This window comes from Kwoniella europaea, chromosome 1 (assembly GCF_036810445.1).
Source record: "Kwoniella europaea PYCC6329 chromosome 1, complete sequence".
NCBI lineage: Eukaryota > Fungi > Basidiomycota > Tremellomycetes > Tremellales > Cryptococcaceae > Kwoniella > Kwoniella europaea.
The window spans coordinates 3,242,689-3,257,059 of NC_089487.1; the positions used below are offsets into that span (position 1 = coordinate 3,242,689).

The 14,371-nt window shown below is 43.9% G+C and overlaps 6 protein-coding genes across 6 annotated transcripts; 4 read left to right on the top strand and 2 right to left on the bottom strand.

Moving 5' to 3' along the window:
• Window positions 1–356: 356 nt before the first annotated feature.
• V865_001224 (uncharacterized protein) lies at window positions 357–2,461 on the top strand (the record flags this gene model as incomplete). Its single annotated transcript, XM_066225047.1, has 11 exons — window positions 357–403; window positions 557–689; window positions 753–815; window positions 876–883; window positions 933–1,032; window positions 1,093–1,164; window positions 1,219–1,378; window positions 1,475–1,530; window positions 1,607–1,926; window positions 2,075–2,120; window positions 2,177–2,461. 11 exons carry the CDS (start codon window positions 357–359, stop codon window positions 2,459–2,461), a joined length of 1,290 nt encoding a protein of 429 aa, XP_066081144.1.
• Window positions 2,462–4,313: 1,852 nt separating this feature from the next.
• V865_001225 (uncharacterized protein) lies at window positions 4,314–4,955 on the bottom strand (the record flags this gene model as incomplete). Its single annotated transcript, XM_066225048.1, has 4 exons — window positions 4,314–4,512; window positions 4,595–4,621; window positions 4,691–4,735; window positions 4,825–4,955. The coding sequence occupies 4 exons, from the start codon at window positions 4,953–4,955 to the stop codon at window positions 4,314–4,316; spliced, it is 402 nt and encodes a 133-aa protein (XP_066081145.1).
• A 1,160-nt stretch (window positions 4,956–6,115) lies between these two features.
• V865_001226 (uncharacterized protein) lies at window positions 6,116–7,656 on the top strand (the record flags this gene model as incomplete). Its single annotated transcript, XM_066225049.1, has 6 exons — window positions 6,116–6,406; window positions 6,638–6,745; window positions 6,866–6,965; window positions 7,112–7,171; window positions 7,259–7,466; window positions 7,602–7,656. The coding sequence occupies 6 exons, from the start codon at window positions 6,116–6,118 to the stop codon at window positions 7,654–7,656; spliced, it is 822 nt and encodes a 273-aa protein (XP_066081146.1).
• Window positions 7,657–7,829: 173 nt separating this feature from the next.
• Window positions 7,830–9,316, bottom strand: V865_001227 (uncharacterized protein; the record flags this gene model as incomplete). Its single annotated transcript, XM_066225050.1, has 4 exons — window positions 7,830–8,612; window positions 8,722–8,982; window positions 9,079–9,111; window positions 9,194–9,316. The coding sequence occupies 4 exons, from the start codon at window positions 9,314–9,316 to the stop codon at window positions 7,830–7,832; spliced, it is 1,200 nt and encodes a 399-aa protein (XP_066081147.1).
• Window positions 9,317–9,735: 419 nt separating this feature from the next.
• On the top strand, window positions 9,736–11,791 carry V865_001228 (uncharacterized protein; the record flags this gene model as incomplete). Its single annotated transcript, XM_066225051.1, has 13 exons — window positions 9,736–9,835; window positions 9,903–9,943; window positions 10,006–10,020; window positions 10,107–10,120; window positions 10,182–10,206; window positions 10,277–10,297; window positions 10,367–10,574; window positions 10,712–10,836; window positions 10,903–11,011; window positions 11,085–11,207; window positions 11,277–11,356; window positions 11,425–11,477; window positions 11,572–11,791. The coding sequence occupies 13 exons, from the start codon at window positions 9,736–9,738 to the stop codon at window positions 11,789–11,791; spliced, it is 1,134 nt and encodes a 377-aa protein (XP_066081148.1).
• A 461-nt stretch (window positions 11,792–12,252) lies between these two features.
• Window positions 12,253–14,339, top strand: V865_001229 (uncharacterized protein; the record flags this gene model as incomplete). Its single annotated transcript, XM_066225052.1, has 10 exons — window positions 12,253–12,276; window positions 12,361–12,417; window positions 12,482–12,526; window positions 12,588–12,597; window positions 12,710–13,211; window positions 13,300–13,530; window positions 13,675–13,806; window positions 13,859–13,946; window positions 14,031–14,235; window positions 14,323–14,339. 10 exons carry the CDS (start codon window positions 12,253–12,255, stop codon window positions 14,337–14,339), a joined length of 1,311 nt encoding a protein of 436 aa, XP_066081149.1.
• Window positions 14,340–14,371: the final 32 nt, after the last annotated feature.

A 14,371-nucleotide genomic window follows, 5' to 3' on the forward strand; every position in this document is an offset into this window, starting at 1 on the left:
AGGGGTGATTGATAGGTGAAGTGAACGGATTGTTGATGATTCTGAAATATTTCATGGACCACTTCAGTGCATGTCCAACAGATGAGTAAGCGGCAACATCCGAAAAGAGTTAGGGTTAGGCACACGTCCATGGCTCAGAGCAGTTAGGCATGTGGGTGCTATGGTTCGAACATGTGATCGAGAATCCACGTGGTAGTATGATGAAAGATGAAGATGCGTTTCAGATGATGATTTCCATCTTTTACACAGGAATAAGGAATGTCCCACTCTAAACCTTTCTTCTCTTTACTCTTTACTCTTTGCTTCTTTCTCATCTTCTCTCATCCGCAACCCACCCGTAGAGGAAACTCGTCATCATGGACAACACTCCAAGACAGATCTTCCAGACACCCAACAACGTATAGTGAGTGATCTATCAATGTTACCTCTTTCCCACATCCATCAACCGATACTCACAGAGGGAACCGTGCGGACATGGTGTATCACTCATTATCATGCTTCTCTTCTCCACGTATACCTTATGTCAGATACAGAGCTGACTCTCAGCCAACTCTAGTATCCTACAACATCCATGGGCGTTCGTCAAAGAGCTAGGTCAAGGTGCCTATGGGTGTGTCTCCTCCGCTCGTAATGAAACTACGCACGAGACATGCGCAGTGAAGAAGGTAACCAACATCTTTCAGAAAAAGGTGAGCTAGCCGTGACATACCTTTGTGTGAGTTACCAGCTAATCTCATCCTCCCGTTGTTCAGATTCTTACCAAGAGATGTTTGAGAGAGTTGAGGTTACTTCATCATTTCAGAGGACATAAGAATGTGAGTTGAACCATCACCGAGATGACCGAGATGCCATGCTGATTTTTACCCTCCATTCAGATAACATGGTGTGTCAGCTACTATATGCTTAGTAGACTCAAGCTGACGGTTCCGTAGCCTATATGACATGGATATCGTGTTCGACCCTCCTGGATCAGGTCAATTTAGAGAGGTTTACTTGTATGAGGAATTAATGGAAGCGGATCTCCATGCCATCGTACGTTATAACTTATCAAGGTATCCTGTGTGAAGCATTTACTGATTAGTCTGATTGTAGATACGATCAGGTCAACCTCTATCAGACGCTCATTTCCAATCATTCCTCTATCAAACCCTTTGCGGTCTCAAGGTGAGCTACCTTGAAAAATTCGTTGACCAAATTTGAGCTGACTAAGCAGGATAGTATATACACTCCGCCAATGTACTTCACCGAGATTTGAAACCTGGAAACCTCTTAGTTAACGCAGATTGTGAATTGAAGATTTGTGATTTTGGATTAGCGAGAGGGTTCCAGCCGGGGGCGGTGCAAACGGATCAGGGTCAGGCGGGATTCATGACAGAGTGTGAGTGACACGTTACTGATTCAAATCATAACAATTCCAGAGCAGCTACAACTACTAGAGAGAACAACAATGTGAAGCTGATGACCAACCACATAGACGTCGCTACCAGATGGTACAGAGCTCCTGAAATTATGCTTTCGTTCGCCAACTACGTGAGTGATCTGAGTTAGCGAGAGTGCTCCTGTCAACAGCCAATATCTGATGCTTCCCATCTTCTCATACATCTAGACCTCATCCATCGATATGTGGTCGGTAGGATGTATCTTAGCCGAGCTACTAGGTGGTAAACCAATCTTCAAAGGAGAAGATTACGTCGATCAATTGAACAAGATCTTGAATTTGTTGGGTACACCAACAGAAGATACCTTACGAAGAGTCGGATCGCCAAGAGCACAAGATTATATCAGATCATTACCTATCAAGCCTCGAGTCAGATTCGATACACTATATCCCAATGCTCAACCTTTAGCTTTAGATCTTTTGCAGAAGCTGTTGACGTTCGATCCGTTGAAGAGATTTGGATGTGAAGAGGCTTTGGAGCATCCTTAGTGAGTGATATGTTTCTAACACGCTTAATCTGCTGTACGGATATCCTCTTAGTCCCACCGTCATCTCTGTCTGCCCAATCTGCTTCGTGCACAAGGCATTGTCATGTCGTTCATCACAGTACAGTCGCTGATGAATAACATTCCTTAGTCTGGCTGTGTGGCACGATCCAGCCGATGAACCGTGCTGCGAAGTGGTAAGTCGTCTATTTATTCAGGTAAGTCGCACAGCTAATGGTTTTCCTGACCACAGCCCTTCGACTTCTCGTTCGAGCGAGAAGACTCCACATCCGGTATGCGACACCTGATTCTCGATGAGGTACGATCCTTCCGACAACTCGTCCGAGAGCAAGCTCCTCCACCACCACGAAATCAGAACGAAACTTTACCACAGGCTATGCAAGCTATGAACGAACCTGGAGCGGGTGTCGGTCCAGGTTACGCAGGTCAAGATTCGGAAGAACTCAATAAAGGGGATGATATTGAGGAGCATCCCAGTAGTGCATTGGAGAGACAGTTAAATCAACATAGGATTTAGGGGCAGGGTTAGAGCTGGGTATGGGCTACTTGACTATCCTCCTGGAAGTGCCCATTGAAGAGAAGATGTGAAATCGTTATTGTGGAAAGAAGTTGAACGAATACGTCCACAGGTTAGGAAAAGGAAGGGAAAGAATTTTTTCCCAGTATCAGTATCAGTATCATGTCAATCTAACGAAATTCTCTTTTTAATGGTCATACAGTACAGAAATCGTGACTTGATGTAAGATATAGACAAAACAATCTAATATGTAATTAACATGTGTATGAAAAAGGTTACTTGCCATGTACAAATCCCGCTCATTCAAGTAAGAGGGATCTGGATCAGTGAGCTACAGAAGTCATGGTCATGATGCATGTCCGAAATACTCATTGCCTTGGTTCAGCTTTATGATAAATTGCACTTCTCGGTATCGAATGTTTCCGTTTCGACACTATACAAGAAGAATAGGAAGGTGTATAGGGTACTTGTACATGGTGTTTCTCATGATTCATATCTTGATCGAAACGAAGATGCTCGATCGATTTCATACGCATTTCCATATCATCGGTCTTACTATTGCTCGATAGGTTAGAACAAGGTTTGGTTGATTTTCTCCAAGTCGTGACTGTTTGGAAATTATCACTGATGATATAAATTGAGGTGGTGGTCAGCAAGATCGTCGTGATGTTTTAGGCTATTAAGCCGTCAGGAACATAGGACACGATACTGCACTATGTACAATGAAATTTACCATTATCGTAACTTTTCAGAGGTGTCCTATCCAACAGGCTAAATCGGATTTTGCGAGCAAGGTCAAAAGGACTCACACAGAGCCTGTGTCTCCTTTTGCAGACGGTTCAACCTTGTGATAAGGTATCATAAACCTGTTATCTGTCAATCTATCATCTGTATATGGCCCGTAATAATCAGATAATGAAGATTTATTTTGATCTTTCAAAGCTGCGAGAGAATATCGGAAATATCGGAAAGAAGCAAGTTCGAAATTGAAGTGAAATCCGCTTTTATCGTTTTGGAATGGGTCTCCAGTATTCATATCAGCACTGCGATTAGAATTGGTATTCGGGTTAGCACAAAAATTGGGAAAGTGTGGAGGGAGGGATGGTTGGATGGATAATACTTCGGTCTATAGAGTATCATAGTGCTCACTCGCCCTGCTGTCAAGGAAAGCGAGGGTGAGTATCCATGGCCAGTCGGTGGATCCGTTCAGTCAAGGGAGAAAGATCAGTACTGCTACCGGTAGAGCGTCCAATTTGATCTGGACCGCCTGTCGACACATTGAAAAAAAAAAAAAAAAAGATCTTGTAATTTGTGATTCTGATGATATATATTTTATACGATTCTGAGTAAGTCAAAAGATAATGAGGACCGATATTCAGTTTAGTTGCTGGACAGTGAACAAACTTATTTGTAAAAGAAGAAGAGTAAGTCCAAGTGGCAAATGCAGAGCATTCATTAATCACATTCAGTGATCAGATGTGAATGTATTGTGCACATACAACATAACGGACCGATAGCAAGGCCCTTCTGATTCCAAACTCAGACTCAGCTGAACCACTCTCAATTACCCTTCAGATCGAAAACGAGCTGTAAATCCTATACCTTGTGATACGGTGTTGTACTTTTGTAACAGGGGTGGTCGACATAAAGGAAAGTCAGTGTATAATGCAATGCAGTTTTGGATATCCTTGGCAATTTCAGCGACTTTCGTGCAGAATGCAAGCAAATGATTATAGTGATAGGAATATAGGCTCATCATGGCAAGTTGCATAGGTAACAATCTGGGCGATATCCCCTTGACCTGATCATACTGTACTTGTAATGCGTTGTCGTACGATTAGAATGATTTTGATTAGGATGAGCTCAATCCTGCTTTCTCTTTCAAAGCTTCAACCCAACCTGGTCGACTGGAACGAATGTATCCTCGGTTGTCCGCGTAATCATACTTTTGACCATCGCCTTCGAACCAGTCGTACCCTTGAGTGTTGACCCCCCACTTCTTGTCGATTGCCCTTTCTCGGGCTGATCGAGTGTCGACCTTTCCCCTAGGCCTAGAATGATTCCATATAACGTCACTTTGATGTATGACAGGCCAAGACACCAGGTGGACTCGGATAAGGGAGAAGGACTTACTTGTCGGAGGTGGTATCGGCATCCGTTCTTGTAGAACGCATCAACATACTGTATGTAATGTATTGTACTGTAGACAGTGAGAGATTTGACACTTACAGCTCGGTTGTCACTTTGCTCTCCGAAGTCACAGCATCATAAACGCTTTTAGTAGGTGTTCCATCAGAGTTAGCAGGATGGAATACATTAATTAGGCTTTTAACCTCAACTGGGGGTGAACTACTGTCACTCACTTGCTGCTTGCTGTAAGATTAGAATTTCCAGCTCCTGAGGTCGCTGAAGCTGTGTTGCCGTGACCTCCCGAAGGTGTCGCTGACACTTGGCTTTCTTGTTTGGAACTATCTCTTTCTTCTTTGCCGTCCATGATGTATTTCTTCAAGCCTGTGTAGTAGGATGAAAGCGACATATCGTATAGTGAGTAGCGTTGAATTTGAGAAGAGGAAGTGGCGAATGCAAGAAACAGTTTGATAGAAAGTATTCTTATATATGCAAATTCTCCCATCCACCCTAATGATCGTAATAGGTCTCAGAACCACCCCTTGCAAGAAAACATCGCTCACTCCATTATAATTTTCCATACATTTCCATTGAAGTCACTGGAAATGTTGCAGGATTCGAGAGCTTCTGCGACGCGTCATGAACGATAATCTGTAAAACCTGCTGCAGCTTTCGCATCTCCTTTTACTCTTTTGGCTGTTTCTATGGATATCCATTGTGTATCGATGACAAGTAGACTGTTTTCCGGGAGATGTGACATGGACCCGTCTTCTGACCAAAACGTCGTCGCTTCTCTTCATGCGGCGCAATAATGTAGAACGGCGTAGCTTCGTGGACATGAAACGAAAGCAGCATTTCAGCAGAAATGAAGGTGTAACGCCCAACACCATAGGAATGCCATGCGAAAGGTGGGAATGTCAATTGAACTTCGAGCTTCGGTTCTAGGTGTACAGTACTGATGCTGAGGCACCGCTGAGAAACACTCTTCTCACCTGTAGTGAAGGCAGATCGGTCTCAGAGATGCTGAATTCTGAGACAGACCCAACCAGGCTGCCAATACAGAACAGAAGCACAAAAATGGACAACTGAAGTGAAAATTGTCGATGGAACATACAAGTAGTAAGCTGAAGATTTACAATATATGCTTCTCTGCAGTCCGCAGCGATTCAATTTTCCAGGGACAAAGGATCTATGATCGTTTCATTCACACCTGCAGAAATGCATACTTTACTGTTTTCGAATTCGTAGAAAAAAGGGAACTACTGTACATGTCACTTTCACTCAATCATGATTGAAACGACCCTTCCAGCTTTCAACAATTATTCATGAAGTACAGGCGAGTACTCATGAAGTGGGAGTGTTGATGATGGTATTGCTCGATCTATTAATGGAATTTTCGCATTTTCGCCACCAGCCACATCTTACTGCACTCATGGTTACCAACGACAACAACAATAACAACAAAGCCTTCTCACTATATCTCACATCCAACACACTTCCTACCATTCATAATACAAACATGCAAACATGAACTCCCATCCACCACCTTATCAATCCCCTCACACGCCTGCTACCTATCCACCACCCTCTCATACCCGCCAGAATACCCAGCAACAGCGGAGTAAAAAACGACGTCGATTCCTACCTACCGCCAAAGGATTCCTGTCATTTTTATACCATACGAGTTTTTACCTTTTCATCTTAATCATAGCTGCGCTGTTGGTTGGATCAGCATGGAGTATAGGTGAACAGGCGTGGAGGAATGGCGGGCAGAGGAAATGGAATATATTCGTGATGGTTGCTGCTTATGTCGCTTTGGTGAGTTTGTCTCTCCTTTTCCAATCTTGCAATTGAATAGGCATCATCAAATGCTTCGATGGACTGGATTAAGATCTAGAATGTAACCTATTTTGAGTAGATTGGAGTCTGAGAGACGTTGAAACGAGCGAACAGAGGTCTTGAGCAGGTCACAGGAAGATGGTTCTTCGTGACTACGGCCTCTGCTTAGTCAGTTGACCAAATGCTTATCATTCGATCAATCATTCGTAGGGCATCATATCGGTCTTGCATGTATGGTCGAGAGTACTGAGTATCAAAAGAATCTTAAGAACGATGCCTAAGCCATATATACCTACCAAGCGAGTGGATTTGCCCAAGGTAAGTACGAGTGAACCGCTTTCTGCTCTCATTCATACCATCTTCCCAGTCTTCGATCAGTTGATTGATTTGTGTTCGGTGAACCTACAACTGATCTCATGAATTGTGCTACTGCAATAGAACGTCGCTAAACATATCGCAACCGAGTACTCGAGGACAGCTGTGATAGCTCATATCTCCCAAGCTACGACGGGTCAACAAGAGGGATGGGGTAGACCAGGTGAGTCTAATGGCTTAGTCTCTCATCATGACACAGACTTTCTTTGGTATCCCTGTTCTACTGATATGGTCATGAGCTGGCTAGTAGAGGGAATAACGTGCTCTGTGTCTGCATTCAGCTAATTAATGATCTTTCGTGGACTGTAGGTACCAAATGGGAAGATAAACATTTCCGAACCTATATCCTATCGACCATACCCATAATGAGTGAGTCCACAGTGTTTTGTCTTATCATACTTCTATGGTATGGTCATGTTGACAATCCTATACGATGCTGACAGAATCTCATCACAGGACAATCACTCGCACCCACTTCCACAGCATCACCCCTATCCCTCCAACCTCTACTGGACGCCTCTTCCTCGATGAACGATAATGGAGCAATCAGGCTTTTCGTCAATTCATATGCAAAAATAATCGAGAGAGCGAGGTACGGGAGGAAGGAACCTAGTCAAGCTGATGCTGAGGCTGTGGAGAAGGTGGTAGAGGTTGTGTTGCTCACGTGAGTGGTTCTCCAGTATACTCTCTCCACTTCCCACAGAAGATATGTACTTCACTGTGATCCATACGCATCGTCTCTGAAGTGAGGATTCATTGTCGTGTACATCAATCTGATTCGATCGTTGCTCTCTCATAGTCTCGAAGTGAAAAGACGTCGTGAGAAGGATAAGCATCGAACGAGCATACCATGATTGTTCTTGTATCCCATCTAGATTGCAGATTACAACGTTGTACAACATGATGACTAAGTCAAACTAACGGAAATTGACGATATATGTATATGTAACGAGGTATCTCGACTTCACCCCTTTTCTCAAATCCCAATCATTCAATAATCCTCTTTCATACTACCATGACTTCAACTCTACCCCGCCCCACCTACCCCTGCCCCAGCTCCAGATTCGCCAGCAGTACCATCATTTTTCGCCTTTTCACCATCATCTTTCTTCTTCTTCTGCACCTTCTTCTTGGCTGGTGGGGGAGCTTCATTCTGAGCAGCGTTCGTATCTTTCTGAGCATTTGCATTCTTCTTCTTCTTGGTCGGTGCAGCGGTTGTTTCTTCATTCTTCGTAGCTTCCGCATCCGCTACCGTAGTTGTATTATTTAATTTCTTCTTCTTTTTAGGTTTCTTCACTTCCTTAATTCCTTCATCTTCCTGTTCTTCAGCTTGAGGAGGAGGTCTTTTCTTTTTCACCTTTTTCTTTTCCCCTGTCGTCTCTCCATTACCCATGCCTTCTGCACCTATACCCATCCCTTCTCCACCATTTTGTAGCATTCCACTTGGATCATTCCCATTACTCGTACCCTGCGGAGGTCTATTAGCAGCCTCCCTAGCCTCTATCTCCCTCTGCATCTTCAATCTCTCAAACTGCTCTTTGGCCCTCAAAACTACCCAATTAGCTTGGAAGGGCGTACCGCCAGATGAGGTCGATCGATCGTTTATACCGGCGCGTAAAAGCTTGCGCATCTTGTCTAAAGTCGATTTGGAGTCGTTGCCCGCACCGTCCCCTGTGGGTGAGGAGGAAGACCGCACGGTACCGTCTGAAGAGAGGTCGGGGTTGGCTGGTGATGTCAAAGCAAGGGCAAGAGTCGCATTGCGGGTCGCTAGGATGGATGTCCCCAGGTAGAGTGGGGGTGAGGTAGCTGCCTGTGAGAAGCGCAGATAGGTTATCATCGGACAGTAACGGTCAGTTTGACATAGTCAGGTTGAATATTCCGAAAGATAGTGGATAGAAGTGTTTCAGGACACTACTCACTATTATCCTAGATTCCAATTCCAATCCCATACCTTCATCCAATACTTGTCCTTTCCTCTCTGAAATAACGTCTATAGTCTGAGCGAGCGTTTCCGCTGCAGGTCTCATGACCACCCTGGAGCGAGTTTCAGGTGATCTCCTAAAATCTTGAATCTCCACCACCAGGCAACCATCCACGAAGGATATGGTAGGGTAGATGTTGTACAGTGATCGAATGAGGGAGGAAGGGATAACTTGAGATCGGAGAGCGAGGAGGAATGGCTAGTGTAGATAGACAGATAGTGTTAGTGGAATGTCTGATAAAATGAGAAACAGTAGGATGTATATCGAGAGGATCAGGAGATATGGATCACTCACCTTCATCTCGCCGTCATATTGGAAATTTATGGGCTTCATCATCGTCATAGTCAGCTAATTGATCACATAGGCTGCTGGGATGAGAAGTCCTGAGCAAACAACAACGATGACCCACCGAGCTCTCAAACCTCCAATAATTATGATGTAGCTGAACAGTCAAACTAGGTTCCCATTTCCTCGATTTCTTCAACACTGCTCGAGCGAATCGATGGTGGTTGTATCCTGATGCACTTGCCATATTGCTGCTGTATTGCAGGCAGTCGAGATAGACTGGATGGTTGCTAATATATAGTGAATGGATGGATCAAAGTGATGAAACGGAAGAAAGGAGGAAAGAAAGAAGGAGAGAGGATGTTGCATCTATTTACCCGAGTGCGTGTGTCAACAACCTCCTACATATCTACTTCACATATCATGACATTGGTTTGGTTCGTTTTGCATGCATACCGTTCGGACTATGACTTGTACTGGCTCAATGATGTGCTAGATGCTGCTCAGCATGCATACTCGCTAGGTTCAGCTGATTACTGATTCTCACCGACTCGGCCGATCACCTGTAAAATGACATCAGCATAAAGCGTAAACAATTCATCACATTTTACCAGTCCATTTCAACCTCACATTACATCCACTACATACTTTGCGTATATCGATACAATGTCCATGGACGAAGCACAGAAAGCACTCAACGCCAGAGTACGCAAGTTATCGGTGGTGTTGGGAATAAGTATAGCCTTTTTCATCGTGGAAATTTCGAGTGAGTGAAAAGGGGTGTCTTTGATAATGTCACTATATATAGTTCTGAAATCTCATGGATTGATTAGTCGGCTTCAAGACTGGTGCTCTGGCTCTGATTGCTGATGCAGTGAGTGATACTATCCTAGTGTGCTAGCTATATCTTGTCACGGTGCTGACCATAAATGCTAGTTCCACTATCTAAATGTGAGTCCTTCGACCCTATGGGATAATTTCAGAAGTGGTCACTGAGTTGTAAGATGACGAGCTCATATCTCTTCATCATGTTATAGGACATCGTCTCCTAGTGAGTTGTTAAAATGGCGCATTTAGTCACCTGGGCGTACTGATCAACTACCATCCTTTAGTGTAATCGCCCTAGTAGCGACACTGGTAATGAAATAACCTCCCCATTCTACAAATTGAATATCATGCTAATGTCATGCTTCCTAATCATCATCAGTTGAGTCGGAAAGGATCAGGTGTAAGTCTGTTCTTGAACCATTCCAATTTATGTCTGCATCTATGTCCCAATGCTGAAACTCTAGTATAGCCAATAGGATATACCTTTGCCTACAGACGAGCCGAAATTGTAGGAGCCTTCTTCAATGCGAGCTTCCTAATTGCCTTGGCACTATCGATATTCCTGCAATCCATCGAGAGGTTCATCAATGTAGAAGAAGTCGATCATCCATTATGGGTCATGATTGTTGGTTGTTGTGGATTGGCATTGAACGTAGTTAGTATACTGGTCGTTCATGGTGAGTATACCTAACTGTCTTTCCTTCATTCCAAAATACACGGAGAGAACCTTTTTCCTTGCATATGGTACAGAACATCGTCCATAATGATTCTATACTCCGATACGAGAATGCTGAATGGTCCTCTTGTGTTACAGAACACTCACATGATCATCAGAAGTCTTCTTTCCCTGACGAACCGTTAGATCTGGAATTATCAAGGATAAAAGCTGCTGCTGCCTCACCAAGTTTAAGAGGTTCAGCTGCTCCTCTAAATGTGGATGTGAGTGTACTGAGGACATGACTAACCGAAATGCTCAGGTCCATCGCTGATATTGTTCCAATTTAGCATTCTCAACATCATCATGCTCATCAGAGCGAGAAGGAAAAGAAAGATACCAACAGGAATTTAGGTCTGTTAGGTGTATTAGTCCACCTCTTAGGAGATGCAATAAATAGTCGGTCCATGCGTTATATCCTCCTCATCATGCCCGAGTGCATAGCTGACGTTTGATGGGATGTATGATATAGATATCGGAGTGATCATTGCTGCTGCCATCATGTGGAAAACCTCATCACCTCATCGATTCTACGCTGATCCTGCGGTATCATTGATCATTTCGCTTTTGATCTTCCTTGGTGCTATTCCATTAGGTGAGTCAGCTCGTTAGCCCACATACAAGACTTTGGCAAAAAGATCTGATTAATACTTGAAACTTCTAGCGAGACGCTCGTCTAGGGTCTTGTTGGAAGCTGCCCCGAAGAATATCAATCCCGAGCTTGTAAGAGAGGACCTGATGACTGTGAGTACTCTTCAAAATTGTCAATGGGGAAGTTGTACGTGATGGTCCATTTGCTGATATCATTGTAGATTCCTGGTGTAATCTCAATACACGAACTTCATCTATGGCATCTCACGGAAAGGTGGGTCGACCTACTACTCCTGGTCCGATATTTCATCTTGAAGTATGCCATGATATAGTACACTGACTTATTTATCGGTCTTGTTGATGCTCAGCGACGTACTAGCCTCTTTTCACGTTCATGTCAATGTGCACGATATCGAAGGATGGCTACCTATAGAGAAAGAGTTGAGATCATGTTTTGCCGCTCAGGGTGTCACCCATGTGACTATCTCACCTGAGTTTGATACTGTGGTGGATAATACTGGAACAGGAGGTGGTAGGAGGGGTGATGGAGATATTTGTGATCCCACTTGTTCGGTCGTTCCTTCGTGAATGACTTCAGGTATCTAGATTAATGCAATCATACAGTTTACAAATCCTCATTACACTCGAAAAAACTTGCAATGGTAATTATGATCTCAATGACATCGACTGCGCGAAACATGTAGGGGGTCTGATGCCTGGCATTGAATATCCTGTGAAAGGTAGGTTCTGGTAGTAGGTATAGGTCAACAACATGAGATCTCTTTATGATGTCTGGTCTTCGTCTATACTTTACATACACAAAATCGACACCCATGCACCTAACACTAGCATTATGATGCGAGATTTCCTAACAGTCTGATAGACCATGACGATCATCTGCCACCAGCTGCTGGTCATTAATTTTACGTAATCATGATCTGCATCGACCTGTGTTCGGTGACAACAACCCTCACCACACCATACATCATTTATCACTCATCATCCATCCACACTCACCTTCATCAGCCATATGCACTAGCATCAGCACCATGAGCAACTCAAACTTCCTAGATGTGAGTGAGACATAGCTCTTGAAGGAACTCCTGGGCTGCGACAATTCGACGGCAATCGCTTACTGTTTCTTCAACTAATTCTAGAAAGCAATCGCGTTGGTGCAGAAAGCTATAGATGAGGATGTCAAGCAGAACTATGCTGTGAGTAGATGTCTTGTTGAACATCACCTGACATCGTCATGTTATCTGATGATTCTTCGAGTAGGAAGCTTATAAGCAGTATCAGGATGCGTTGGATTACTTCATGATGGTGAGTACGGATCATTATCTTAAATGTCGATATTGACAGTGGACTGATTCTCAATGTCTAGGCGATGAAATGTATGTTTCATTGCAGCTTAGCACCCCATCATATCTGACTATCAACGTATTATTCCCATCTTCCCCCTATGCCCCACTCACATCGCTAATACATTCGCCTTATACTCCACAGACGAGAAGAACGACAAACTGAAAGAACTGATCCGCAAGAAATTCACTGAATACCTCGACCGCGCTGAGAAGCTGAAGGAGCACATTGCCAAATCGGAGGAGAAACGCACAAAGGCCAAAGTGGGTGTGAATGGTGGGGGTGGATCAACAGCTGGCGGACCAGATGTTAAGGATGGAGGAGGGGAAGGGGATGATCCAGAGATCAAGAAGTTGAGACAGGGTTTACAAGGTGCCATCTTATCTGAATCGCCCAATGTTCAATGGGATGATGTAGCTGGTCTGGCTCAAGCTAAAGAAGCGTTAAAAGAAGCTGTCATTTTACCTATAAAGTTCCCTCAACTGTTCACTGGAAAGAGAACTCCCTGGAGGGGAATTTTATTATATGGACCACCAGGGACGGGTAAATCATTCTTAGCAAAGGCTGTGGCGACAGAAGCGAAATCTACTTTCTTCAGTGTGTCGAGTAGTGATTTGGTATCGAAATGGATGGGAGAATCGGAAAGGTGAGTGCGGTCAATGTCAATCGAAACATATCAAATCGACTTGGATAAATTGGTTTGATCATCGCTGATATTCTTCCTACACCCACAGACTCGTCAAGCAACTGTTCCAAATGGCACGTGAACAAAAACCAGCCATCATCTTTGTCGATGAGATAGATTCTTTAACTGGTACGAGAGGTGAAGGAGAATCGGAAGCCTCGAGACGTATCAAGACTGAGTTCCTGGTGCAGATGAACGGTGTAGGGAATGAAGAGACTGGTGTGTTGGTACTGGGTGCCACCAATATCCCTTGGCAGTTGGATCCTGCTATCAAACGTCGGTGAGTAAACCTATACTTCGATCTCACTGGAACGAGTTGGATTCAGGTATGCCTTCGCGAAAGGTTCGGCGGTATCTGGTTTAGGAAAGATCGCAGATGTGGATGAAATGAATCTGGACCAGTCACTGATAAATGCTCCTGCAGGTTCGAAAAACGTATATATATCCCTCTTCCTGATGTTCAAGCTAGACGACGGATGTTTGAGCTCAACGTCGGTACAACACCCAATGGTCTGACGCCTAAAGACTTCACCACCCTAGCTGAACAAACGGAAGGGTAGGTTTATCAGTCCTATTACTGATAGATTAAGCTGATGAAGAATGTATAGATACTCCGGAAGTGATATAGCAGTGATAGTGAGAGATGCGTTGATGCAGCCCGTCAGAAAAGTATTATCGGCTACTCATTTCAAGGAGGTGAGCCCTATTTTCTGGATATACAGATTAACTACTTAATCACTCTGGGTATGATGTTTGCTGACATTCGATCATTACGAATAGGTCGAGTCGGATGGTAAAACCAAACTTACGCCATGTTCACCCGGAGATCCAGCAGCGATTGAAAAGACATGGACGGATGTAAATTCGGAAGAACTACTAGAACCCCTGCTAAGCGTGAAGGATTTCGAAAAGGCTATCAGCGTGAATAGACCTACGGTGACCCAAGCTGATATCACCAAACATATCGAATTTACAAATGAAGCTGGTAAGTCGTACTCTACAATTTTATTCACAACACCCTATCCCAGCATATAGTAGCGCATTGGTTGCTGACTGATATTATACGATGTAGGTGGCGAAGGAGCTTAGACCTGTAGATTGTTATCCCCCTTTCTTTCTCA